We start from the raw sequence: 27,332 nt of genomic DNA, 5'->3' as shown, positions 1-27,332 counted from the left end.
GATCACTGGATGGCGCTCTGGGTAAAAAAATAAATAATAAAAAAGGGGGGAGTCCACCTCAGAGTTCACAGCTACTCATTTTTCCTCACCCCCTCCCTCTTTTTCACTGTCTGATCTCTATCCCTGCCTCTGTTTCTCTTTCTTTCTCTGCCCCTCCCTTCCTATATGTCTTTGCTACTCTCTGTCCCTCCCTCTCTCCGGTTTGCAGAGTGTGTATTAGTGTGTGTGTGTATATAATGCCCCCATACTGCAGTAGTGGACAGTCACACTGCAGCGTCCTCAAAGTTCAAATCCGTTTCTGATTTTCCGGGTCTGGGCTTCACTCTGTGGGGATCCGAATCCCCTCAGCCGCGAACAGTGACTCCCCTCGCGCCCCGAGGGCTCTCCTCATCCCTTCACTCTCCAGCTTTAAGTTTCCTCATATTCACAACCGTCGTTGTCGCCCGAGGAGGTGTGGGTTAACCCCATTCACTAATTCACCACAGAAAAGCCCCGGGTTAAACACCGCGGCACGGGAGAGTGAGCGAGCTCTTATGCTAAGCTAAACCCCGTCTTCTTAACCGCCGCCCCCTTCTCCCCAACGACACCTGACGGGGCGGAGCTGCAGACATTTGCCTTGGCGCTGGGCTAAAGCTAAAACAGCCGAGGCGAGGAAGTAGGAGCTGGAGCTGAAGGTGGAGCTGTAGGTGAAGGTGGACGGTAGCCGGCTTTAAAAGGGAAACAGACAGTATGAAGACGAGGGAACGGTCTTTAACCGTGTAACATTATCTTTCCGTTCCACACGAGGGGAATTTCCGAGCCGTTCCCGACCATGAAGGCTTCGGCGGAGAGGCGCAGGGCGCGGGGGATGTCCATGTCACTGCCCGTGCTGGTGGTGGCCGTGACGGCGTTGAGCTGCTATCTCCTTCCCCTCGTAGCCGCCAGCTCCCCGCACCGGACCTCCGGAGACGTAAATGCCGCGGGAGGCTCACAGAAGGACGGCAGCTCCAGCAAAGGAGGTCCGCAGAACCTTACGAAGAAGTCGTTCCCGGTTCTCGACTTCGACTTCGGGCACGTCAAAAAACCCTTCGAGATCTTCTTCTGGATTCTGCTGGCCTCCCTCATGAAGTTAGGTAAGCTTGGGTGGACTGCTCCTGTAGAGCCCCGTCAAAAACTCCTCTGTACTTTAACTTTGCTCTTAGAGAACTCTTTCTGGTCTTGTGTAACTTCTCCAACTCTGGCGGAGAACCCTGTTCTGCCTGGTGCTTTCTAACCCTGCCCTTCTTCCCCAGAGCTTGGTGTTTTATCCCAGGTGTCTGTCCTCCCCTGGATTCAGATGTCCATCTGTACTTTAAAGAACCAATTTGAACCAGATTTCAGCTTGAGACACAGCTCTTCTGACCGTAAACACACTGATGTGAAGGGAAGGGTCTGAGATTCTGGAGTTCTCTCTGTCTGTACTCATTCAGTTGTTCTTTATTAAAGGAAATGGGCACCTAAAAAGCTCTCTGCGTGATTAAAGAGAAAGGCACCAAAAGGAGTTCTTCTGTCGTTACGATGGGAGCTTTGTTACAAAAGAAGAACCACTCTTTGATGTCGTATAGAAACCTTTTTCTACAATCTATTACACATTCCACATCAGAACACTTTCACAAAGCAACGACGCATTTAATCACGTAAAGAGCTCTTTTAAGTTCCTGTGGTTCTACGTAGAACATTTCCTGTAAGAATTCTTGAGTGAAGAAGCATTTTTTTAACTGTATCTTTTTGTCTGCCTCTGACTTTGTGTTTGTCTGTGTGTGTGTGTGTACGCTCTGTCCTGAAGTCCGTGTCGTTTAAGGTGGACTGATTGCACACCCATAGCTGATAGTTTCTGTTGTTCGTGTGTAGTTTTTCTCTTTTCTCTTTAGAACAGGATGCCGTGGAGCAGCTGCACATGAGCCTGAGGCCAGTGAGTTCAGTTCCAGATGTGAGGAAGCGGGTTAGAGACTCCCAGTGATCTCCAGTGTAATCTAGGAATTCTTTTGAGACGCTGGAGGTGGTCAGGTCTGTGTGAGTTACATCGCTGGATTACAGTTTAAAGCCACTGCTGCTTCTTTAGGGTCTCGGTTTAGTCTGGATTTGGAGACCGGTCGAGCAGAAACGGACTCTGCTGCAGTCGCCCACTGCTTTGTCATGCCCTGGGTACGTGAGAACGCTGCTGACGTGAAAAGGGAGCCACCTAAAGAACAGGTTTAACAGGTGATTGCAGACAATGCGTGAGTTTATGGCTGGTTTGCGAAGTTGATCCTTAACGTAAGCCTGAGGTTCCCACACAGCCTGGGGGCGGGTTATGGATTGGTCAGTATGAGTCCTGACAGATTCCAGCAGACTTGCATCCCCCTGGCACTGCGGGTCCAGAAGGGGCTTTAACGCCCCTCAGACTCACCCCCTGTTCACACGGGCAGGCCAGAAGTTGCATAGCTCTCTCGAAGTTAGTTTCTTGTCATTCACCGCAAAACAGAACATTATCTATACATGTGTTTTGAACCTATGCCAGAGGCAGTGTCAAAACGAAAACGTTGCATTGACGCTGACTGCAACAACTGTGATTGGTCAGTAGTTGGACGGACATTGTTTATGTTGAACCAAACACAAAGACGCAGGCAGCAGCCCCTTAGGTTGCGAGAGGTTTCCTCAGACATGGCGTCTGAAAATTTTGCATAAATGAAAAATACAGACGTCTCCAAAAGAAAAAAGAAACCTTGCAAGAGAAACACGACCACGTAAACTATGCTCTGTCCCAAACGACAACCTACTTATAGATTTATAAAAGTAATTCTACTTCGCCATTACATTGTGTACTATACAGTGTTGGAGATTCAGTGGCGTAGTGGTGTAGAGCGACATAAAGGTGAGAAATTATATTCAGTTCAATGTAGGGCTGGACAGTTATTCAATATCAATAAATATCACAATATAATGTTTCAATAACGATAATATGATTTTATTTTTTAAAACACATTTGCAATATTTTATCATACATTATTTACATCTGTCACTAACTGACCGTCATTAGAGGGCGCTGTCATCATTTGGAAGTATTTCATTGGATTTTATCCTTTTCAAATCGATATTGGATTTATATCGTTTCGACTAAAATTCAGAAATATATTGCGATATAAATTTTGGCCGCATCGTCCAGCTCTAATTCAATTGTCGCCCGGTCACTGAATCGTGGCGACAAACGGCGTTCTCCCAGAGGAAATGACTGGTCGCTCTGTCGCTTGCAGTTGTCGGATTATTTCGGGACATTTACTAATCTCGAAAGCACAGTATGTTCCCCTTTTTATACAGTTTCTTGTGTGCGTTGTTACTGTTTGATAACGTGAGTCAGTTTTAGAGCATGACTGGACTCTGGCCAATGATCTATAGATTCCTCTCATGAATACGGGAGTGCCCCTCCCTCGCCGATCGTGACCCTCTGGTCCAGAGAACGGCTCACACACATTAACAGAAAAAACAGAAATAAAGAATCACTGCTTTATTTGCTTCAGCTTTGACGCCTGTGATTAACTCATTGTTTGCCTGGTTTGACAGAAACCTGATAAATGGGACAGCTCGGACAACGTGACCCGCCTCTCACGTTTCTCTGTTTCGTGTTTCTCCCTCCTTTTCTGCTCCAGCACAGAGCTGTGTCTCTGGGGTTTATCTACGCTCCCAAGACGTGAGGCTGTGCGTTCTGTGACTCTGCTTTTCCTTTGTCGTCTGTTAGAGCAGAGATTTCCAAGCACTGGAACGGGCCCTCCTCACTACTGACCCTCCTCACTACTGACCCTCCTCACTACTGACCCTCCTCACTACTGACCTTCCTCACTACTGACCTTCAGCTCCACTGACACTAAAATGTGACTGACCCTTACTGCGACTGACCAGTGAGTTTGATGGGTTACCCAGCGTGACCTGTTTGCGTGTCCCTGTTTCCTCCTCTCGCGCCGGTTCCCTTAGAGCAACCCTGTGATTACTGCACTATCTGGACACAACAAAGTCCACTCCCTTCTTACACGCTGCGGCTGATCAGACGCGGTGTGATAGTTTAAGGCGTGTCTGGGAGCGGCTTCCCACCTTCGAAATAAACAGTGTGTGTGTGTGTGTGTGTGTTTATTATTAAAAGGTGGTTGTGTGGTGAGGTGAGGGAGGAGGGGAATATCCGAGTTTGGAGCGATGTTCTCCTCCGGGACGCCGCGCTGCTGAAGTCTGGGGAGGTTACGGTCCTCGGATCGGCGTTCTCTGCTCCGGAACGCTTTTCCTCTTCAGCTGTTGCTAAACGATATGCTGTTTACCTGCGCTGCGCTGGCAGTGCTGATAAGGAGGTGCAGGTTTGATGGAGACGTGTTTCTCTTGCTCTGCAAACATTTTAAAGTCCTTATGCTCCATTTAACCCACACACACACACACACACACACACACACTCTCACACACCCACCTCTGATACCTGCCTTATGGCCATTTCTGTGGAGGCTGGTGGTTTTAAGGTGCACAGACTGGTGGTTTTACGGTGCACAGACTGGTGGTTTTAAGGTGGATAACGTGTTTCAGACTCTGTCTGGACCTGGTCAGATGTGGGTAGTTAAAGCCACTGCTGCAGTTCTGCTTCTAAATGTTGCACTGCGTAAGCAGCTTGTGTTTGGTCACGACGTTTTCAGTAACTGAGCGTATGTTTTGGCACCAACAGCACCACACCCCGCCCCTGTAATGGAGAGCGTGGGTGAGATGCTCTAATGCTGCTTAATATCTCATCTCCCTTAATGGGGTTAGATAGTGACACTGATCAGGGTGGAGAGACAGAGAGAGAGAGAGAGAAAGAGATGTTAGTGGCGGTGGAATGTGTAGCGCTGAGGGCCTGAGTTATGTCGCAGGTCAGTGTGGAGCTGTCGGTGATGTCCTGGCTCCGTGAATTCCATGAATTCTGTCACAGAATCCTTCTGAACCATGAAGAAAAACTAGGAAACAGAAAAATGAATATAGTGGGAGAAAAAAAGGTCTAATAGCGCCATGATACTTCATCGAAATCGTAATTTTCTCTGTCAATTACATAATAATAGAGTTCTGTTCATACTTTTTATACATATTTTAAAATTAATGTTATTATATATAGTGTGTGCATATATAATCCCCGCTGTGTGTTCATGTACTGTCCCTTTTAAAACCACGCTACCGTGCTATAGTCACGTGACTCTTCCTCGTCCAATCAGCCGCACGGAGGAGAACCTAAACACAGAGGCGAACCGAGCGACTGGAGCTCGTACCAAAGAAAAATGCTGTGTGTGTTATTTGGAGGTGTTTTGACTCTGAACATAAAGAAGTCAAATGTAAACACTGAGGAATAAACAGTTTCAGGCCAAAGTTTATCCTCAGTCTGTTTCACACTTAACACAAACACACACCGAATACGAACAGAGCACGGCTCAGACGCAGAGACGCATCAGAAACACACACCCCACCTTTAACCCTGGAGTGTGTTTACAGCACGAGCCTCGACAGTGAACTGTGAGGCAACAAACAACAACAGAATAATCCTCCATTTAATCGTAATCGAGGTAAAATGGTCTGTGAATTGCGCTCACATCGTCCAGCTCTGTGCTCTGATGGAATTAATGGGAGTTGTGTGTCCTCTGTAATTTTCCAAATGCTGAGTGCATTCTCTCAGTCTGTGTTGATTAAAAACATCGAGTCGTTCTTGCTCTCCTGAGGGATGGTGGATGGTCAGGGTTTCCTGTCTTCAGAAGATTGCTGCTGTCCCCGGGGATATTGTCTCAGCTATTTATGAGGTCAGAAAACCCGGAGCGGATTCCTCAGGACGGACCGGAGCAGCGTCAGTGAAACACTGCTTCACTGTGGGCCTTTGTGGGTCATGGGACAGTCTGGACACTCATTTCTTTATAAAAACAGGAACAGAAATGATCTTTGTGGTCGAGCAGGCCGCTGCAGAGCTGGTCTGTCCTCTCTGAATGAACCGGCTTATGCTCCATAGAGTGGGTTCCTGAGAGGGGGAGGACATCAGGGTTTTGTGATGGAAGAGACTGGGTGATGTTTGGTTTTTAACTCTTCTTTCCGAGCTTATCTTCGTCCACATCAGCAGTGCGTTCGTCTTCAGAGAAGAGACGCTTCCGCCAGCTGCTCTTCTCTTTTCTCTCTTTATCTCTCTCTGCCTCTTTGTCTTTGTCTGTCTCTCTCTCTCTCTCTCTCTGTGCTTGTCTCTGTCTTTTTCTCTCTCTCTCTGTGCTTGTCTCTTTGTCTTTGTCTCACTCTCTCTATCTGTCTCTCGTGAGCAGGACTGTGTGATTGGATAATGCTGATGATGAAGAAAGTGTGTGTTACAATGTTTTCTGTTCTGCTGCTCGATACATTGTACTTTAAACAATTTAACACAGGGCCAACTTCCCCTTCAGTGTGTGTGTGTGTGTGTGTGTGTGTGTGTGTGTGGGTACTGCTGCACCAGCTTGCACCATACTTCCTGTATGTGTGTTAGTGTGAGATCCTGTGTGTGTGTGTGTTTGAGAAGTTGTTGTTGGCCGTGGCATTGTTGAATGTGTGATAGTCGTGTTTACTGACCCCTTGAGGACGCCGAGGACTCTTCTGTAACTAACCGCTCTGCTGCAGTTGTTAGAGCCAGTGTCTGTGTGTCTGTGTTCGTTCGAGCTCTGACCCACTCTCTTTACAGGCTCCTTCTGACTACTGCAGACCGTCCCTGACCCGGGCCCCCCTCCTTTTTAATCATACGTGCAGTGAATATTTGAATACATTTTAATACATTTTAATACAGTTACTGCGTAAACAAGGCCTCAGGGACAGTAAGAAAGTGCGAGAGTGACACGGCAAGGACGGCTCGTCCCCATTCCTAGGCTTGGACACGGACACAGTGCTGAGCTCCGCTGTGATTTAACGGTAGTAAACGATGCGTTCAGACGAGGGTTCTGAAACCCAGACAAAGGAGAATCCGTCCCCTATTTGGCCCTGTCTCCTGCGTGAGCGGCTGTTCCCGTGGAGCTGTGGGAGGCGGGTTGAGGGAATCCCTCACGAGTCCGAGACGACTATAACCCCAGACTGTAACAGCTGCGCTGGCTTCATCACTGAGGTTTCAGTTGTGTGTACATAACTCTGACCGGTGTGTGTCCATGTGTCAGCTGAGCTGGAGTGCGTCCAGAAACGCACTTGGAGTAAAAGTGAGAAGTCAAGAGGGTAAACAAAGGTTTTGGGGAGGGCTCCGAATAACACTCAGTGAATATTTATTAAAAAAAAAATTCCCTCCATACCAATACAGTAAAAACCCATTAACCAAGCTCTGCCAGAAGTATCACCGTCCAATCAGCGTTAGGTTTTGTTCCATACAGTCCTGTCTATTTTTGGGCAATTTCAAGATGGAGGAAAATTGCCCCAGGCTCCTCTCATAAACTCTCATGTTAAGGCTCTTTTTTTTTTTTTTGAGCTGCAGAGCCTTCAGTTCATTCTCAGTGGGTTCCGGGAGCACACCCCAACATACTTTCATAACATAATTGAATCACTGATGATTACTGAAAACTGAGAAGTGGTCAGCTTTTAAAAGTAGACCTTAATCCCCAAAAGTGTGGGCACCCCCTGCCCTGGGGTCACAGTGGGAACTGGAACTGCTGCGGCATTTTAAGGTGGGAATGAAAATGTGATGTAAGACCTGTACTTTGTTAGTTAAATTTTGTGCTGTAGCTTTGTTTAGGTTCAGGTGAGGCGCTCTCCTCTGAAAGCTTGCGATGAACAGGTTATTCATGCCCTTATCGACGCGGTTCCTGTGAAACCTTTACAGTTGTAATTACCATAAAACCTCAGGGAGCTGAAGGAGCAGAAAGAATATCACACTGTGACAGAGAGAACACTGTTTCACTGTTGAATTATTTTATTATGATTCGTTAAAGCAACACTATGTAATATTATTATGCTCATTTGAGCTGTAGTAGTGAGAATATAACCTCTGTCTTTGCTACTCCATGCTCGGCACTGAGGAAACTGCACTATGTAACCCATTCCCCATCACTAGGAAACCCATCCCCTTTTTTTCTCCTCTATGATTTCAGGACAGTGATTTAAAATGAATTACCCTCTTCAACTATAGGAGGGAGCACTTCTAGTGATGTTTAAAGATGCAGTCAGTGGTTTTCTTCTGAACATGGCCGTCCTGTATGGGAGACCCGCTGTGTGAAGCAGAAGCTGGTTTTAAACTGTAAAGACCTAGACTCAGTGGTTTCAGGACTTGTGTAGTGCACTACAGAGGGAGTATGGAGTGATTTGGGATTAAACCTGTGTTTCTCTCAGGCTTCGTGGTGTTTTGATGTCTCTCTTTACTCTTTAAGTGATATACTCTATACTCTTTAATGATAATGCAGCTGTTTTTGTATTCGTCTGGACGGGAATATTTTCCAAAACGGAGAAAGGAATATCACTGATATCAGCTTTGTTTTTTTTTTTTGTTTTTTGTTTTTACTTTATTTATTTAATTATTATTCACATTTTAAAACTGCCTTGTTACTGATTGTAAATTCACTATTCATTCCCATTCTTCACTGCCTTCTGGGTAAGGCTTCAGGCCTGATTTCTGTTGTGTGGATGTAGAGGTGTGAGCGACAGACGGCGTGTGAAGTAAATGAGCTCTGGCTCTCAGCCGAGAAGCTGCTCATTAGAGGAGTGTCAGTTGTAGCTGGGGGGTGATGGGGCGGGCGATTGGGGAAGTGAGGGAGGGGGGGGGTAGACTGGCATTTCCAAGCTGCTAATGACCTGGTGTTAATTGGGTGTTCTCAGTGTGTGCTGCTGTTGCGGAGCAGGTGGCCTGGTTCTGTGTGTCTCTCCTGTTGCTCGGATCGGGGGGGTGGGTGAGACACGTGAGGGACACCCGAGGGCTTGACTGCAGAGCACAAGGGAACCTGAGAATGATGTGGGGTCCTAAACATTTGCTTCCTGTCACTCTTAATGTTCTCCTTCAAGCGTGTTGAGCTTTGGGCAGGTGCTTTTTTTGAAGTGTGGGCGGAGTCTGTGTGAACTCTAAAGAAACCCTGATTAAATATGACCTTTTCAAACAGGACGTTTCCTCTGGTCAGTGTCTGACCGCATCAGTGACACGTTTGATTACACAGTCCAGCTCTTTACTAAAGGAATTAGTGTGTGTGTGTGTGTGTGACTTAAAGGGTGACAGGTTCTTGTTCCTCATTTGTCATGGGGTGTGTATCTGTGTGTGTTGTGGGGTAGAGCCCTTTTCCACTGATCTAGAACCAGTTCTGTTCCTGTTCGTGACACAAGTCTGGAACCTTTTTGGCATGTTTCCACCGACATAAACGGGTTCCTGAACCAGAAAAGTCCCTCCCCAGCTAGAACACAGAGCAGTGGGTTCTTCAGGAGGGAACTGTGATGCGTCCGTGGATGAGGGGAGATAAAGAAGCTCCAGAAAGAGCTCAGAGGGGGAGGGGTGGGGGCGGTGAGATCTCTTCAGACAGGCGTTCAGCTCTGGAGTTTAATGTTCCTCTGGGATGGAACTGAAGGGTTTGACAGATCTGTAATTACGGCCCACGCTCCTCTGCTGTCCCGTCTCTCCTCCCACCTCCTCCTCTCACTCCTTCGTTTCTCTCTCTCTCTATTCTCTTTATTCCTTTCTTTCTTTTGTGGTGTTGTCAGACCATTAGCACTGATTTCTCCTTAAACACGCTTTCTTCACAGCGCTCTTTTCTTTAGGGATGAGTCGGCTTCACATCCTCCAAATGTGCATTCTGTTTATCACTCTGTTTATCATCTCTCTCTCTCTCTCTCTCTCTCTCTCTCAGGGTTCCACCTGATCCCCCGTTTGTCCTCCATCGTCCCGGAGAGCTGTCTGTTGATTGTGGTGGGGCTGGTGTTGGGGGGCATCATTAAGCTGGTGGGTGAAAAACCCCCTGTTCTGGAGTCAGACCTATTCTTCCTCTGCCTTCTACCCCCCATCATCTTGGATGCAGGCTATTTTTTACCCATAAGGCCTTTCACCGAAAACCTAGGCACCATCCTGATGTTCGCAGTGGTGGGCACTCTCTGGAACTCCTTCTTTGTCGGGGGTCTTTTGTACGGCGTGTGTCAGATAGAGGGCACCAACCTGGCCGTCGTGACCCTGCTGCCCTGCCTGCTGTTCGGGTCCATCGTTTCTGCCGTGGACCCTGTGGCGGTTCTGGCCGTTTTTGAAGAAATCCACATCAACGAGCTCCTTCACATCCTGGTGTTCGGGGAGTCACTGCTGAACGACGCCGTCACAGTGGTGAGTGCCCTCCCCCGGGAACGTTCTGTTCCTCCAGGAGGACTTTGTGTAACGTTCCTTTCTCTGGATAGATTTAATCTGGTGATTTGAACTTGTAGTGAGTTTCACTTGGAGCTGTAATCGATGTCTGGAGGAAGGCCCAAATATATATCACCGTATATATATATCTCAGCCCTCGGACTCCAGTTTGAGGTGGAGTTTACGCTCGTACAGCGTTCAGGTGTAAACACGGAAGTCCTGCCGTGATTGGTCCGTACTCTCACTTTTCTGGAGACAGTGGGAGACCTCTCCTCTCAGCTCTGCTCCTCTGGTTCTCCTGTAGGTGCTGTATCACCTGTTCGAGGAGTACGCCGGTGTGGGCGAAGTGACGGCGCTGGACGTGTTCCTGGGAGTCGTGAGTTTCCTGGTGGTGTCGCTGGGCGGAGTGATGGTGGGGGCGGTCTACGGCATCCTGTCGGCGTTTACGTCTCGCTTCACGGCTCACACGCGCGTCATCGAGCCGCTCTTCGTCTTCGTCTACAGCTACTTGGCTTACCTCTCCGCTGAGGTGTTCCATCTCTCCGGCATCATGGCGTGAGTACCAGCCGTTACACAAATCTGTCCTTTTCCTGCTTTTTCCATTAGTTGACCTTTGGGCAGCAGTGTGGTTAAGAATGGTCCGATAGAAACACACTCAAATAACTCTTACGTTTAACGACATAACCCTTAGAAATCATGGCTTGTTTTGGCATTTTTTACTTGTTTTCTCTCTTCTTTACCTTTCTGTCTCTTTCTCTCTTTCTCTTTCTCTCTCTCTCTTTCTCTTTCTCTCTCTCTGTCTCTGTCTCTTTCTCTCTCTCTGTCTCTGTCTCTTTCTCTCTCTGTCTGTCTCTTTCTCTCTCTCTCTGTCTGTCTCTGTCTCTCTCTGTCTCTGTCTCTCTCTCTCTCTGTCTCTTTTTCTCTCTCTCTCTGTCTCTGTCTCTCTCTCTCTCTGTCTCTTTCTCTCTCTCTCTCTCTGTCTCTTTCTCTCTCTCTTTCTCTGTCTCTTTCTCTCTCTCTCTCTGTCTCTTTCTGTCTCTTTCTCTCTCTCTCTCTCTGTCTCTTTCTGTCTCTTTCTCTCTCTCTCTCTCTGTCTCTGTCTCTGTCTCTTTCTCTCTCTCTCTGTCTCTGTGTCTCTGTCTTTTTTTCTCTCTCTCTCTGTCTCTCTCTCTCTGTCTCTTTCTCTCTCTCTCTCTCTCTCTCTCTGTCTCTTGTCTCTTTCTCTTTCTCTCTCTCTGTCTCTTTCTCTCTCTCTCTCTTGGACTCTCGGTCTCTGTCTCTCTCTCTCTCTCTCCCTCTCTTTCTCTTGGTGTCTCTCTCTCTCTCTCAAAACACAAACAATCCCAGTGCACTGAGCCTGTACGTTCAACTGAAATTGGCGGCAATGCCCTACGTGTCTTTTTTTCATTCCCCTCGTTCTGAAGCGGTCAGCGGTCTTCATCTGTAAAGCTCATGTGGTGGAGATGTAAGGTTTTGACACAAAGGAAGGAGGTTACTCACCCGGCTCATACTTGCAGCCTGTGTTGTTTTAACCTCTGTCATGATGTGGTAACAAGATTTCATCACATGCTTTTACCACAGCTCGTGTGTGTGTGTGTGTGTGTGTGTGCGTGTGTGTGTACATCGCTGTGTACGTGTACATCGTGTACGTGTACATCGCTGATGAATTATGATGCAGTTTTATTGGAGAAGTAAAGTGTTTCATCCTAGGAGACATGGACACATTGAGCCTGTGTTTGAGTCTCCACTAAGGGCTGGACGATATGGCCACAGTTTATATCGCGATATATTTCTTAATTTCAAAATTTAATATTGATATAAAATCCACAGAAAAACTGCCAGGAACAAACGAAAAATGACATAATTCTTGCCTTTGATAATATTAATATCTTTAGCGTGCAGTGAACTGACGGCAGTGAAAACCTCACTCAGTGATAGACGCTGTTATTAATGTTTATTAAAATATTGAACCTAACCTGATCATATCATTGTTACGGAAACATTTTGTATTGAGATTATATATTGATACAGAATTATTGATCGCTGATCTCCTCTCCCAAATTTTTAATCACTGATCTCTTCCCTCTGATCTCCTCTCTCTGATCTCTTTGATCTCTGACCGATGAGCGGTGAGAAATGCCAGAGGATTTACTGCTCCCTGGACGAGGCGCCGCGTGCCGACAGAGCTGTCTTTTGCCGCAGGATGTTGAGTTAGGAGCTCTCTGGACAGATACAGGGATGAGATTGCTGGCAGAGACAGGGACATCGGTCCACTGCGGGGGACAAAGGACGCCCCGTCCTGTAGCAGAGATTATAATCTTGGCAGAGAGAACTCTGCAGACGGTGACGGGGAAGCTGTGTGTGAACAGAGCCCTGTTCTGGAGAGAATGAAATATTGAAGGAAGCTGATGTGCAGCTGCTCTGGAGCATCCTGTTTTCTCCAAAATGTTTTGTTACATTTATATTTAAGATTTGAACAGCGTTCTCTCTTGTAGTGAAGACACTGTGTGTTGAAACAGAGACATATCCAGGCGTGACTGAATTATGCAAACTCAACACCGAACTGTTTACGATGCTCAGGGTGGGTGTGTTGGGTGTTTGTAGGGTGTTGCAGAGCTGAGGGCTGTTAGAGTAAATGTAACCAACCGTGGAGTTCCTGTGTACGCCAGAGAACCCATGGGTCCCACACTGCTCTCAGATGTGCCTCGTGTATCGTTCAGCCTCCTCGGGGGCAGGTCGGGTTCAGGGGTGTGTGAGGCTCGGGGCCAGTCGGCCTGAAATGGGTAAGCGGTTACGGACAATGAATGAATGAATGAATTATTCATTAGTTAATAATTTTTGTTATGCACAATATATAATAAAATTGGAGTATCGACAACAAAAGAAAGCATACAATAATAAACAACACCGGTAAAGTGAAGGTAAAGTACCCTTTCCCATTTCAGTCCGACTTGAATTATCTATGGGCTGGTTTCCCAGACAGGGATTAAGCCTAGTCCAGGACAAGGCTTAACCACTGTTTTCAAACAAATTGACATAACAACCGCAGAATAAAGAGACCAGAGAAAACGACAGAGTGGTGATACTTATGTAAACAAACACACCAGGAATCACAAAGGGTGATACTGAGGGCAACAAAAATAATTAAAGAAATGTCCATATAAGTTTCGAAATTGGGTGTAGGGAAGGGATCTTTCTTTTTTTTTTTTTTTAATACAGTCATACAATCTCAAAATATTATCATGATATATAGTATTATGGTAGGGGGTTGGACTAATATATGTGCACAAAGTCGAGTGAAGGGTTTTCGGCGCTGTGCAGTTCAGTTCAGCACAACCTCTACACCTGTCAGTGTGCACTGTTGGGATGAGCTGAACTGCACAGCGCCGAAAACCCTTCAGCGTCTGGTGCTGAAAGCTAGAAAACTAGTGAAATAAGACGGTTCTACAACTTCGCACACCACAGCAGATGATTTTCCAAGGAACTGAGGCTCAAATCTCATACGTTTAGAGAGAAAGCCTCATAACTGTGAGCACAAGTTGAGTGAAAGCCTTTCTGAATATTTTGTCTGTTTTCAGACAAAAGCACTCAGCGCTAAACTCAACTGTGGTGGGTGACTGGACTTGTGTGGTTTTCTTTTTTTTTTTCCCCACCCATTTTCAGAATGTGATGACATCAGTCAGTGAACTATGAGTTTGTACTTAAAGACACAGAACAGAAATTTGACACAACACACACACAAATACCGCCCTCATTAAATACCGTGGGGTGCTATGTTACCGTTATAAACCCAACAGGGCCCTGAAAACAGGGTGAAGCTTGACCCGACCGTGTCCCCTCTCCCCTCAGGTTGATTGCCTGCGGCGCTGTGATGAGGCCGTACGTGGAGGCCAACATTTCCCACAAGTCTCACACCACCATCAAGTACTTCTTGAAGATGTTGAGCAGCGTGAGTGAGACCCTCATCTTCATCTTCCTCGGAGTGTCCACCGTCGCTGGAGAACACCAATGGAACTGGACCTTCATCACCGTCACCCTCATAGTCTGCACGGTGGCTCGAGTTCTAGGTGAGTTCCACACCGTTCTGGGTCAGAAACCCAGCGCCCCCTAGTGTTTCAGTTTAGCAGGGGTCCGCACTGTCCAGAGACCACAGACACGTTACTGCGCTGGAGTCAGGGACGTAAACACAATTACAAGACACAAGGCCTGATCACGGTCAGTCGTTTACCACCAAGACGCAGCAAACAGTATTTATTAGATTTCTACAGTGCAGCTCAGAGGCAGGTTATACTCCACAGAGAGTGGCGCCCCCTTGTGAATAAACAGCATTTATTATAATGGAGCTGCTGTTATTCTGAAATGCTAAAAGCAGTCCTGGACAACCTGGCACTGGTGTTGCGGGGGTGTATGAGGCAGAGCCATGTGGGGGCGGAGCCTTCCGGTGCGGGAGAAGGAGGAGGCAGAACTGTGCAGGGGGCAATGCAGAGATGTTCGGGAGGAGGCGGAGCTATGTAGGGTGGGTGAGGGGGAGGCGGAGCTGTGCTGAGCTTGGAGAACAGTTTTCTTTAAAGAACACAAAGGAAGCGTTCCGACAAAGCGTCACGCGTCCCTCGCGTTCCCTGCGCCGTTGTGGTTCGGGGGGTGGTGGGGTTTGGTCTGTTTGAGCACCATGAGGTTTGTGTTTCCCAGCGAGCTGTTCCACATTTGATCCACTGCTTCTACTCTAAAAAAAAAAAGGCTTTACACGACAGATTTCTGTGAGCATTTGATGGCATTGAGCCATGAGAACATTACTGAGGTCTGCTGCTGCTGTTTTATGATTGGTTTGGGGTTTATTCTCCTGAATGTTGTGTGACCTCCTGTTCTGTTCTCAGGGGTCATCGGGCTGACGTTTGTGATCAACAAGTTCCGCATCGTGAAGCTCACCACCAAGGACCAGTTCATCATCGCCTACGGTGGCCTGCGAGGGGCAATCGCCTTCTCCCTGGGATACCTGCTGGAAAAGAACAAATTCCCCATGAGGGACATGTTCCTCACCTCCATCATCACCGTCATCTTCTTCACCGTCTTCGTGCAGGTGAGGCCGAGGGTAGAGGGAGACGGCGCTGCGAGGGTTAATGCGAGAGCGGAGATTAGCGTCCGCTCATGTTTCTCACAAGGATTCCCGTCTTTTCCTTTCAGCTCAGAGCTTCGTGTGGAGTTTATAAACACTGTGTTACACCATAAACAGACCCTTAATCCCAGGTTTAGGTCAGAGTCAAAGAGGCCCGGCGCTGAGCTTAAAAACAACAACAGCTTGATTTCAGTAATCCTCACTGACCCCAGACCAGTGAGGGTCACCCCCCGGTTGTTTACAGTGAAGGTCACCCCCGGTTTAGTGGTGCTGACCTGAGATCAGTCAGTGGGAAAGTAAAAATATTCCATAAAATAGATATTTAAAAATAAAGGTTTAGGTGAGTCATAAAACACGTTATATACAGAGTTGATGATCTATGACTGAGGGGAATGTGCAGAGAACGGTGTGTGTGCTCCCACAGCAAACACACCCATGGCCTGAGGTGTGTGTGTGTGAGTGAAGGAAGGTTGGGGTGTGTTTAGGGAATTCTTCACCTGCTCAGTTCTGACTCGTGGTGTAGCAGTAGGTTTGTTGCTGTTTGCTACAGAAGTTGCTACAGTGAGTGTGGGCTGTTGATTCTGTAAACACCAGGCTGTGTTTCCCGCCGGAGTGGAACTCTCACCTGTCGGAGGAGAACGCTCACCTGCCGGGAGGAGAAGGCTCACCCGTGTCGAAGCTGCATCATTAATCAGAGAGAGGGCCTGAGCCGAGAGGAGCGTGGGTTTGCAGTGTGTTGCTCTCGACAGGTTCTGCAGAAAACCACACTGTGTGAGAGAGATGTGTCCCACTGTGTGTTTAGATTAATCTTACACAAGGCTCAGTGAGAGCTGAAGCTCAGAGGGTGGTTTTTAAAGTGCCTAGTTCCTGTGTGAAGGATGTGAGGGTTACGCACTTACTGCAAGTGTTATTGTAATCACAGGCAGCTGTTCCTGCTGTTTACTGCAGCCTGAAGGTCACTCAGGGTTTCTGCACGATGCAGCTCAAAACCTGGACGCAAAACATGTGAGTGTGTGTGTGTTAGCTGCAGAATGAGCTGTACATAGGGAATGAAAGGTGGAGTGTGTGTGTTTGAGGGAATTATTTCCATCAGCAGCAAAGTCTGGTCTGAGTTCTCCTTAGAGTCGACTGCACCAGCACACACTGTCTTCAGGAGGGTGTGAAACCTGTGCAGTCTGTGACTCCACCCCCTCTGTGACTCCACCCCCTGTTCCTGGGTCATTATTAATCCAATCGTCTAAACTAATTTTGTATTCTGCAGTTTTGGCACAGTTTTCTCCGTGGACGTTAGCGCTCACCAGCTCCGCCCCTGAACCCCGCCCACCCGTGACGGCAGGACGAGGTCACACTCCCTCTGAGGGCTGTCAGCAGTGTGATGATGACTGAACCCTTTTCTTGTGTTCTAGGGGATGACCATTCGCCCCCTGGTTGACCTCCTGGCTGTGAAGAAGAAGCAGGAAACCAAACGCTCCATCAACGAGGAGATCCACACTCAGGTAACCCCCAGGACCTCCTTTTCACTCTTCACTCGCCTGTGTCTGAGCCCCTCAACCCCTCCTTAATCCCTCCTTAATCCTCCCGTAATCCTCCGGTAGAGGTCTGCACTCCGGGGTCCAGTGACTGCGGGAGTGGCACAATATAAACATGTAGAAAAGGCGAAGCTGTTATTGTAATCAAAAAGCACTGTGTATAAAACTCTGAGTGTGTGTCCTCTCCATGTGCTGCTCTGGAAACCGCTCTAATGTGTTTACGAAGCCCCAGTGTCTGTAAATGGGTAAAAAAACAAAGTGTCTGGGTCCGGTGCTAGGCTTTCTCTCTCTCTGCTCACGGCAGAGAAACGCCATCTGGAGGTTTTTAGACAACGGAGAGACTCCAAACGCTGAAAAGCACCAACCGAGATGAGGATGTTGCTCTATTCCTGCTCCATAGGGGGGTAACACTGACTTGCTTTTGCTGTTTCAGATCACTTAAGGTGGAAATGTCTCTAAACTCGGGAGACGGCTAACTGCATTAGCGACAGTGCTACAAACTAAACACCTCGAGTTACACATGAGTTTCTGTGGGAATTCAAACAGTGAATAAAAACGTACACTTCGGACTTGTACAAACAGTCGTTGGTTTCCCTCAAACACACCGTTCCACCTTAAAAAGACGCAGAGTTTGAGCTGTGTTTCCCCACAATCGTAGATGGTCCCTTTTTAATAAAATTTATAGGAACGTTATTCTGCAACGGCGTGTGTGAATAATCCTCCTCTCCTCAGAGACGTGACGCTCTGTTCCGCTGCGTGAGACTCTCCTGCTGGGATCAGGGTCACCGAGGACAAGCTGCTGGAGGCAGATCTGTGTGCGTCTGAGCGCCACCTCCTGGCTGCAGCTGGGGGTGTGCTCAGGTCTCCTGCTGTTCCGAACGCTGCAGTGCGTGTTGAGCCCAGACGATGCTGTGTTTCAGAGGTGTTCAGTGCTTGTCCTGGGGGCTGTGTCCGGCTCAGATTAGTAATCTCTCCGTTCAAATGTGTCCAGTAACTAACCCTGCGTCCTCAGAACCGATGATATTTGTTGTGAACGACGTTCCTGTGTCTTCGCTCTCAGAGTAAAGGGAGTTATGGCTTTCAGAGGAAGCGTTCCTATTCGGCAGGGGGGTGGGTAAAGGGCGGCGGCCAGGGTTTACACACACCCCACGCTGCAGGGCGAATACACACGCTGAGGTTTGTTTTTAAAGTAAATGCAGAATCCTCCCAAGCGTGTGCACACACCTCACCTGCATAGCCCACAACCAGCATTCCTCTCACACACATTCCTCACACACACACACACAGAACCCCCCTGAGGCTGGTTAGTCAGTGAGGCATTAGGCAGATGTTATTAATGTCTCTCTTTGTCAAAATAACTGTCTTCAGACGCGTTGACGTTATCCTGCGGTCAGTGAGACTCTGTCTTAAAGGCCTCCACAGCGGAGACGCATTATTAATAACAACAACAATAACAACCATTATAATAATATAACAACACCAATAACAGCCCTAATACCGCTGTCTGTGAAGGAAGTTTAACCCCGTGTGCAGCCCAAGGCCCTGAGCCTGCCCAGGAGCTTCAGACACACACACACTCTTAGTTCAAATGTAGACTCCTTTTCTAACGAGTGAATCCAGTCTCAATCATAACAGCATTGGGTTAAAGGGTTTAATCTCAGCCTTCAACCTGAGGGTGGTCCTCGTCCCTGAGACAATTCTCTAAAAAGAGAATGGCTCCACGAGCTTTTTTCTTATATATCCCGAAGTGTCAAGGTCTCTTCCTGAGAACACATTATTCCACGTTCTGATTTCAAAAGCTGTTTTTAATCGGTGAGGATTGTAGCTGGTTATGGCAACCGAGAAGTGGACCCACACCTCTTTGTTTTAACGATACACAAGTCGTGCAAACTACGAACCGAAGCACATTCGACGAGAGCGGAGGCGGGGCAGTGTAGAGGGATCCGAGTTTGTTAAACATGTCCGATTCGGATGCTGAAGTCGTCCTGTTTTTAATCCCTGTGCTCTCCTTTTGTGTTTTCTCTTTAGTTCCTGGACCACCTGCTGACGGGCATCGAGGACGTTTGTGGACACTACGGTCATCATCACTGGAAAGACAAGTGGGTCCACGTTCTTCTGCTGTGTGTTTCAATGCAGTGGCTGGGGCTTAAAGTGAATCTCGGCTAAATTTATGGCCTCTTCGCTAGGGATGCACTGAAATGAAAACCTGTCGCCAGTCATATTTCTCTCTGAGTTAGAGGTGACATTCACGATTGTAATCAAAAACAGTGTATAAAGCTCTGAGTGTGTCTCCTCTCCATGTGCTGCTCTGGAAACCGCTCTAATGTTTACGAAGCCCCAGTGTCTGTAAACAAGTAAAAAACAAAAACAAAGTGTCTCAGTCCGGTATGCTAGGCTTTCTCTCTCTCCACTCACGGCATTCACTGGAGGTTTTCAGACAACGGAGACGCTGAAAAGCGCAAACAAACATGAGGATATTGCTCTATTCCTGCTCTGTAGTGGGGTAACAGTGACTTATTTGTGATGTTTCAGATCACTTCAGAGAATAGTTTCCCCACAAATGTTTCTTTTAAAAGGTTTTACTGAGGTGCGATGTCCTGATGTTACGAACAATGTGCGAAGACTCGTGTCATAAACGTTATAAACCTGTTCCTCTGGGATCATGGCTCTGTGGGGCATTACTTTAATCTCAGCTTCACTCTGTAAAGTTGTAATGGCTGTGGTTATTCGTGCGGTAGATGTTGCACACGTTCCTCTGATTACACCTCATTCTCTCTTTTACGGAGCACGTCGTAAATGCCACTCCTCCTCCTCCTCCTCTGAGCTCTTCTGCCCTCTTTCCTGAGCGCTCATCCGAAGCCCAGCGGCGCTGAGACGCCGTTATAGAATTATCTGCTCCTCGCGGAGAGTGCGTGTCTCCTGAGCCTCGTGCTTGAGCGTGACCTTCAGAAACCTGCGATCGATTTCAGAGCCCCTCGGAGGAGCTAATGAGTCTTTACCGAGGGGCTTGTTCAGAGCAGAAAGGGAGTGTGTAGGAGCGCTCCGAGAAATCAGGGTTGAATGCTTTTATACCACACAGCGATTCGCAGCAGACGCCATTTTATTAGCGCCTATAACATCGCAGGAGGGGTTTGTCCTAACGTTATACGTTATCATTTGCCTGTACATGGGTTTGACCAATCAGAAGCCACCAAACACTTGTTATGCTATGACATCACAATCACACAGAATCAGCCTCGGATTGAGTTTGATATCTTCACTGTCCAAACAAATCAAATCAAATCAAATTCAAATCAAATCAAATTTATTTATATAGCGCTTTTCACAACTGATGTTGTCACAAAGCAGCTTCACAGAATTCCAGTAAGACAAGATTTGACATGAAATGTAAAGACAAATGTAAAACCCTCAAGTGAGCAAGCCAGGGGCGACAGTGGCAAGGAAAAACTCCCCCAGCTGAGGAAGAAACCTTGGGAGGAACCAGGCTCACAAGGGGTGACCCATCCTCCTCTGGTCAATCTACTGGTGATGATACTGGTGATGATACATCTACTGGTGATGAAACAACACGTGCGTCTCCATGTTTGTGGATGTTTAGTTTAGTACTTCGTTTGAACACAGCAGGAACCAATAGAAATGCTCCAAAAGTGATGATATATGCTCCTTAGTTTAACTGCACTCCGTCTCCATCCATCCCTCTCTTTCTCTCTCCTCTGTCTCTGAAAGGTTGAACCGCTTCAATAAGAAGTACGTGAAGAAGTGCCTGATCACAGGAGAGAGGTCCAAAGAGCCACAGCTCATCGCTTTCTACCACAAGATGGAGATGAAGCAGGCCATCGAGCTGGTGGAGAGCGGAGGAGGAGCCAAGCTGCCGTCTGCCATGCCCTCCACCGTCTCTATGCAGTGAGTCTTCTCCGCTGTCCTTTATTTGACCCTCAGGTCCGTAGCCCTCGGCTTGAAACGGGCCCTTAGGGAGCCTCGTCCTCGCGGACACTCGGATACTCCACCTTTTTGGGCCATAACAAAAACACGGCGCGTCTGGGAACCAGCTTGACAGCCACTGCTGTGGAGTTGTTGTTGTCATTCTGCTAAAGAAAGATTAGATTAGTGAAGAATGGAAGAGTTATTCAGTTAATTATATCAGGAATGAACCCTGTCTGGAAGGGATTAACTGTCTGTGGGGTCCTGGGGTAATACTCTCTTTATACAGGGGTCATCTGTAGCTTTATTTCTGTCTGAATCGACCACGTCTGAGTTTTTCCCTGACGTCCTTTGAGGAAAATAACAAGTTCACAGAAGAGGGGTGTAAAGGTTTTTTTTTATTACAGACATCCCCCTGAAAACGAATCCAATCCCAACTGGGCTTTAAACCTTAACACGGTTATAGAATGACCTTTTGGAGGACGAAGGGTTAAACGCTCATGTGTAAATCTGTTCCTCTTTTACAGAAACATTCAGCCCAGAAAGACCCCATCGGAGAGAGCGCTGCCTCAGCTCTCAAAGAGCCGCGAGGAGGAGATCCGGAAGATACTCCGCACCAACCTCCAGAAAACTCGGCAAAGAGTGAGTTCACGGCGTCTCTGTGGCGTTCTGCTGCCCTCAGAACCTTCGGAACCCACTCATGCCGTCTCTCGCTAACCTTTGCTTTTGTGTTCTGCAGCTGCAGTCATACAACAGACACACTCTGGTGGTTGATCCGGACGAAGACGGATGGAGCGATATTCTGCTGAAGAGGAAGAAGATGAAAGAGCTGGAGAAGAGGGTGAGGAACCGGATCCACAGGGAATCTCCGGTGTTTTGGCTGCGTTCACGTTACCAGGCCGAAGTGTGGACGTGTCAAATCAGATTTGAGTCACTTTCATATGTGCTTCCTGGGCGCGACATAAACATGATCCGTCAGATTGGATTTGATTGTACACCCACGCTTAGAGCTGGGTCCCAAATAGCACCATCTTCCCTACATAGTGCACTACTACACTGTAGTTCGACTGGGAGATGTGACACTCAGTTGATTATAAGGCGCTTTTTGATTTGACAAACAACACAAAGCATGAGTGCTCAAACCTTTATTTTAAGACAGTGTGCACTTCAAAGGGTTTAGGGAGACATTTGGGATTCAGCCCATTTCTCAGTGAAGCTGTAAAAGCCGACTGTTTTCGTCAAGGAGATGTTTGCTGTCGTCCTGAGAAAACGTGATACACACATGAGCTAACGTTGTTGCTGACTGAGGTGTTGTAAATAAACCTATCAGAGACAGATTCTGCGAACCATCCCAACAGCCAAATCTGATCGAATCTCAAATCTGAATTGATGAATGAGGCTTGTAATTTGAACGTAGCCTTTGATTTCACTTCTCTCTCTTTTCTGTGTGCGCCAGTTTAACGGTTTAGCCGCGAGGTTCTCAGACGCCAGGCCACGGACTGATACCGAGCCTGAGAGTGCCACCGGAGCAGTGCTTTATAGAGAGTCATGTTTTAAAAATACATTTTCGGCTTTAGGAGTTAAACCCCTGTAGTACACCGTCGGCAATCTATGTTTAATGTAAACAGCCATGAATATCGTGAATGATTCTAGACGTGAAGATGAGGATGAGGAGGTTGATTCTAGACGTGAGGATGAGGAGGTTGATTCTAGACGTGAGGATGAGGAGGTTGATTCTAGACGTGAGGATGAGGATGGAGGTTGATTCTAGACGCGAGGATGAGGATGACGGTTGATTCTAGACGCGAGGATGAGGAGGTTGATTCTAGACGCGAGGATGAGGAGGTTGATTCTAGACGCGAGGATGAGGTTCATGAGGATGATGATGATGTTATTTGTGTCTTTTTGGATTTCACAGATGAACAATTACCTCACGGTGCCAGCCCCGCCCCCAGACTCCCCCACCATCGCCAGAGCTCGACTGGCCTCCGGTAAGAGACCCCTCCCTCTCAGACTTTAGTCAAGAACTGGATCTGGTTTCTGTGATCCAGTGTAAACTTTAATCGGGATTAAAAGCTACAGCTGGGGTTTGCAAACTTTATGAAGACGCATGGTACAGACATGTTTAGAATTAATCACTCTCATTTTTCAACTCATTTAAAAGACCGTTAGACAGCATTCATTTTATTTAAAAAACGTTGGCAAAAATAAGAAACTTTTCACGTTTTATTTGGGATTTATTTATTATTCGTGCTAAAATATATTTGTCCAGCAGAGGGCCACATAGAGGTGTTTTGAATGCTCAGGAAGTCCAGATTTAGAACTTCCTGTCTAGTGATATCTGGATTAGCTTTATTACATAATTAGAGCTTTTCTAGAAAACTAAGCCAAACCTTTTACTGTGAATCAGAGACTGAGGAAATGCTTGTCCCTCTCTCTGCTTCTGTGACAGACCCTCAGGCCTGGAGCGTGAAGCCTGCGGCCAATGCGGACACCGTCCCGTCCATTAAGGTGGACCTGGCGTCCCCTCAGAGCCCAGACTCGGTCAGCGTGGTGGACGAGTTCGGGAGAGCGTGCGGACGCGCCCCCCGGGAGGACGAGGAGGAGGAGGGGCTGACCATGAAGCCTCCTTCAGAAGCCAAGGGGGAGAAAGAAGAGCAGGAGGATGGCAAAGAGCAGCGTCTCCTCCGCTGCCTCAGTGACCCTGGACCGGCCACAGCTGAGGACGAGGAGGAGGAGGATGAGCCCTTCCTCCCCTGAGGGAACGAGGGAGAGTGAGTGAGTGAGTGAATGTGAGAGAGAGAGTGAGAGAGAGAGATGCACGTCACTGGCTCTTTAGCTGCCTTCACTGTCAGAGTCTCTCCCTCTCCCTCTCTCTGGAGCGTGACCGGATGACTTTGCGTTTTTATTCGTGCCACTGCAGCGCCTCCAGGGCGTGAAGCATGGACACCAGACAGAACAGGAATGTTGAACTCTAGCCATAAGCCAAAACAAGAAGAAACCGTGTGTGAACCAAACGAGAGCGCGGAGGGAGAGGTGGGGAAATAGCCATTCGTTTTCTAGCTCTTTTCGTTCCTCTCCTTCTTGTTTTTAAACTCAGAAGAGGAGCCGGGGGGGCGTTTGTGGAACAGGGGAATCTATGCATTACCAAAGGTCCGCACTGTTGCAGCGAGTCCGTCTGCGGTTCCGCCCTCGTCCCTCTGCCCTGCCTTTTTTATTTCGCCTTCATGACTTCAGTGCTTTATGAGAAATCATCCCCAAACCATAGTGTCGCGTTTCAGGAGCAATATCAAACCAAAGGCCTTGAATTTCGCCTGAATCAGTCCACTGGAGCGGAGTCCGGTCCGGTTCTGGTTGTGACCTCGACTTGACGTGTGTGTGTTTATTTATTTGGTATTTTTTTATTATTATTATGTATTTTTTCTTTCTTTGTTCATCTCTAACCCCTTGAGACTTGGAAATCTCAAAAAACGCAGAGAACTGTGACTCTGGGGGATCTCACAGACACCAAGCTTAACGGAGAAAAGGGAACACACACACTTTACATCGTGTGTCTTCATAGGACTCTCCCGGTAATCACAGAGACGTTGTGTGTCCCAGATGACACGCTGTAGGCCTTTGATCTTCAGAAGTTTGGGGACTGGTCGGATCACACGGATGTTTGAGTTCCAGAGTGAAAATATCTCCCTCTTTTTCACACAGTTCCAGGTTTCGCTGCATGTTTCCTGTGTTTAGAGGATGGTTTTTATTTTCGTTCACAAAACTACAGGGTTTGACCAGTGTATCCCAATGTTTGCCTGACATTTTGTCTTGTGCTCTTAATTTGAGTCTTTAGGTGCTTTTCCACTGCATGGTACCTACTCAGCTCGGCTTGGTGCAGATCTACACCTGGTCCCTGGTTGGTTTTCCACTTCTCCACAACAACCCAACATGGTGTATCGGCGTGTTGTTGTTGTTTGGGACTGAACACAGCTCCGTCATCAGTTCAGACAGATCAGTAGAGTTTGTTCCTTCCTTGTTGCAGCGTCCAGCTCTCGCTGGATTCTTTCGTCGGCCACCGATCCAAGGAGCGTTTGAACCTCTTCAAAAGACCACGGCGTCATTTTACGAGCTGCCGTCGTGAGTCGGATAAAAACAAACGTGATCTCTGCTGCAGCTGGAGATTTTACAGATGGAGAGTTGGTGCTGGTCGTCTGCGTTGCGTAGCGTAGAGCGACGACTCTCTCTGGACGATCAGCGCTCTGCAAGGTTTACACGCCACGGTTTAGTCCCTACTCGACTCGCTCTGAACCACGAGAGAACAGCCACTAAACAAGAACCTAATGGAGAAGCAGAGCAGAATCGAGTAGGTACCATGCAGTGGAAAGATGCCCTTTGTTTAGTACAGACTGTCCACTAGGGGCAGGTCAGCGGTGTAGTGTGCGCAAGCCGGTGGGTTTTAATCTGTCCGGGTCACGCTCTGTGAACCTGGATTTTGAGTTTTTCCCTTTAAAACAGGAACTGTGCTTTACTGCCCCCTGAGGGTGGTGGGTGGGGTTGGGTCGTCATTATTTTGTATGGGCGTCATGTACCAGAAGCTGGTGTGCATGCAGAGTAGACAGGCCCTGCTTCAGTGTCTCCAGCGTCTTAATGCGATGTGTATTTTTGTTTGGGTGCATCTCCACGGTCACTTCTTCATTTCCGAGACTGACCCCCGCTCTGACGCGCCGTCCCCGGGCCCGGACACTTTGGACGTCTAATGAAGCGTTCGGTAACGTTCGGTTCCAAATTTTAAAATGTTAGCCTCCCTTTAAAAGCCACGGAGGTACTCCAGGTTCAGCCATCGCTTGGCAGAAGATGATAGTAACCCCCCACCACTCCCCACAAAGGGGCCTGGTCTCCTCGGCACAGTGGCCGTGTCCCTCTCAGCGTTTGAGCCGTGTGCTTGTAGAGTGTGTGTGCTCAGAGGGGGTGCGGTTACTCGTTCCGAGCAGAGTTTCGGAGGAAGTGACTGGGTCGTGTGGGAGTGGTACCCGACACCAGCCAGTGATCTGGAACCGGAGAGAACTTGATCAGGAGGGAGTGCGTGAGACCGTTCCGCTCAGGTCTCAGTCTGTAGTGTGTCCCCCATTTGTCTCTGCTCTTCTGGAAGTGCTTTACACTAGAGGAGAGAACCTGTGGCCGGGGATAACTCCTATTAACCAATCATATCACTTGTTAGAAAGCCATGCTCTTTGTCAGATCACGGTGGGTAAAATCACGCCCCGCGTTCAGGAACAGCAGCGCTGATTCCCTGTTGACGCTGACTTTAATCGGAGAAGATGCCGAGGACAGGGTCTGCATTTGTATATAATACCACTACACGCAATTTGGCTACGGTCAGGTGACCCCTGCACCCCCCGCCCTCCTCCTTAATAACCAGCGACCCCAGCACTTTCTGCAGGACTGCACCTTTAACCCCAGCCACTGCGAGCAATAATCCCCCCGCGGTCAGAGGTGCAGCAGGAGGACTGTCCGGCTGTGTCCGGCAGTGCCAGCGTTCCTAGTCTTTATTCTTCATTCATGAGCGACATTCCCAGGACACTTCAACACACAAACTACTAGAATTAAAGAATAAAGTTATAATTTACGGCACTTTATTTTCATCTCCAAACGATTTTACCAAACTATTTCCACTTTTTCCTTAAACTTTATATTTAAATCTCCTATTTTTTTTTGCTTAGATGTGAAGCTCCTTGTGAAAACCTCTGTTTCCACCTGTTACTGTAGCGCTGCATCCATTCTGAGTGGAGAAACCTACATACCGTACCTTTAATGTGTCCAGAGGAGCGGAGAGAGTGAGGTCGAGTTACTGTGGTTCATTCTGTTTGACAGGGTCCAGTCTTTTGGCCCGGAACTGACCAATGAGACGGGTCTCTGAACTTGGTGGTTTTATGGCATGTCTCTTTTGTTTAATTTGTTTGTTTTTTTTCCACACATCGTTGCCTTCTTCTTGAATTTGATTTAGGAACTGATTCACTGCTGGAGGAGGAGGAGGGTTTGCAATAGAATATTATTTTATATACGGTGACTGGGAACATGAGAGATCTATATTATAAACTGTAAATGTTAAATATCATTTATCGAATGAAACTTTATGAATGTGTCGCTGTGTTCGCTTCAGTGCTCCATCCTCACTGCGTCCACTCACAGGAACCAGCGAACGGTCATCAGTCAATAAACACAATAAAATACAACGTTTTCACTGATGTCTGGGTTTGTTTCACACACACACACACACACACACACACACACACACTGACCACTCTCCAGTTGCATGAACCTTGCAACAGTATTCCACCCTTCACCACAGAATGACCACACCTCCATAAAGTGAGAGTTACTCAGTGAGGGTGAGAAAGTTACTGAGTGTGTGTGATTGGGTGAGTGAGAGTTACTGAGTGTGTGTGATTGGGTGAGTGAGAGTTACTGAGTGTGTGTGATTGAGGGAGTGAGAGTTACTAAGTGTGTG

General features: G+C 47.6%; 1 protein-coding gene across 1 annotated transcript; it reads left to right on the top strand.

Annotated features, from left to right (window-relative positions):
- The first annotated feature begins 252 nt into the window (after window positions 1–252).
- On the top strand, window positions 253–27,047 carry slc9a1a (solute carrier family 9 member A1a). The gene is made up of 12 exons (XM_066643160.1): window positions 253–1,112; window positions 9,801–10,261; window positions 10,584–10,834; window positions 14,129–14,346; window positions 15,154–15,356; window positions 16,799–16,888; window positions 18,950–19,020; window positions 20,648–20,824; window positions 21,370–21,484; window positions 21,582–21,683; window positions 22,761–22,833; window positions 23,295–27,047. The coding sequence occupies exons 1-12, from the start codon at window positions 812–814 to the stop codon at window positions 23,600–23,602; spliced, it is 2,370 nt and encodes a 789-aa protein (XP_066499257.1). The 5' UTR covers window positions 253–811; the 3' UTR covers window positions 23,603–27,047.
- The last annotated feature ends 285 nt before the right edge of the window (window positions 27,048–27,332 follow it).

Source organism: Hoplias malabaricus, chromosome 1 (assembly GCF_029633855.1).
Source record: "Hoplias malabaricus isolate fHopMal1 chromosome 1, fHopMal1.hap1, whole genome shotgun sequence".
NCBI lineage: Eukaryota > Metazoa > Chordata > Actinopteri > Characiformes > Erythrinidae > Hoplias > Hoplias malabaricus.
The sequence above is the reverse complement of the archived record's forward strand: the minus strand, read 5'-3'. Positions and strand labels throughout refer to the sequence as shown.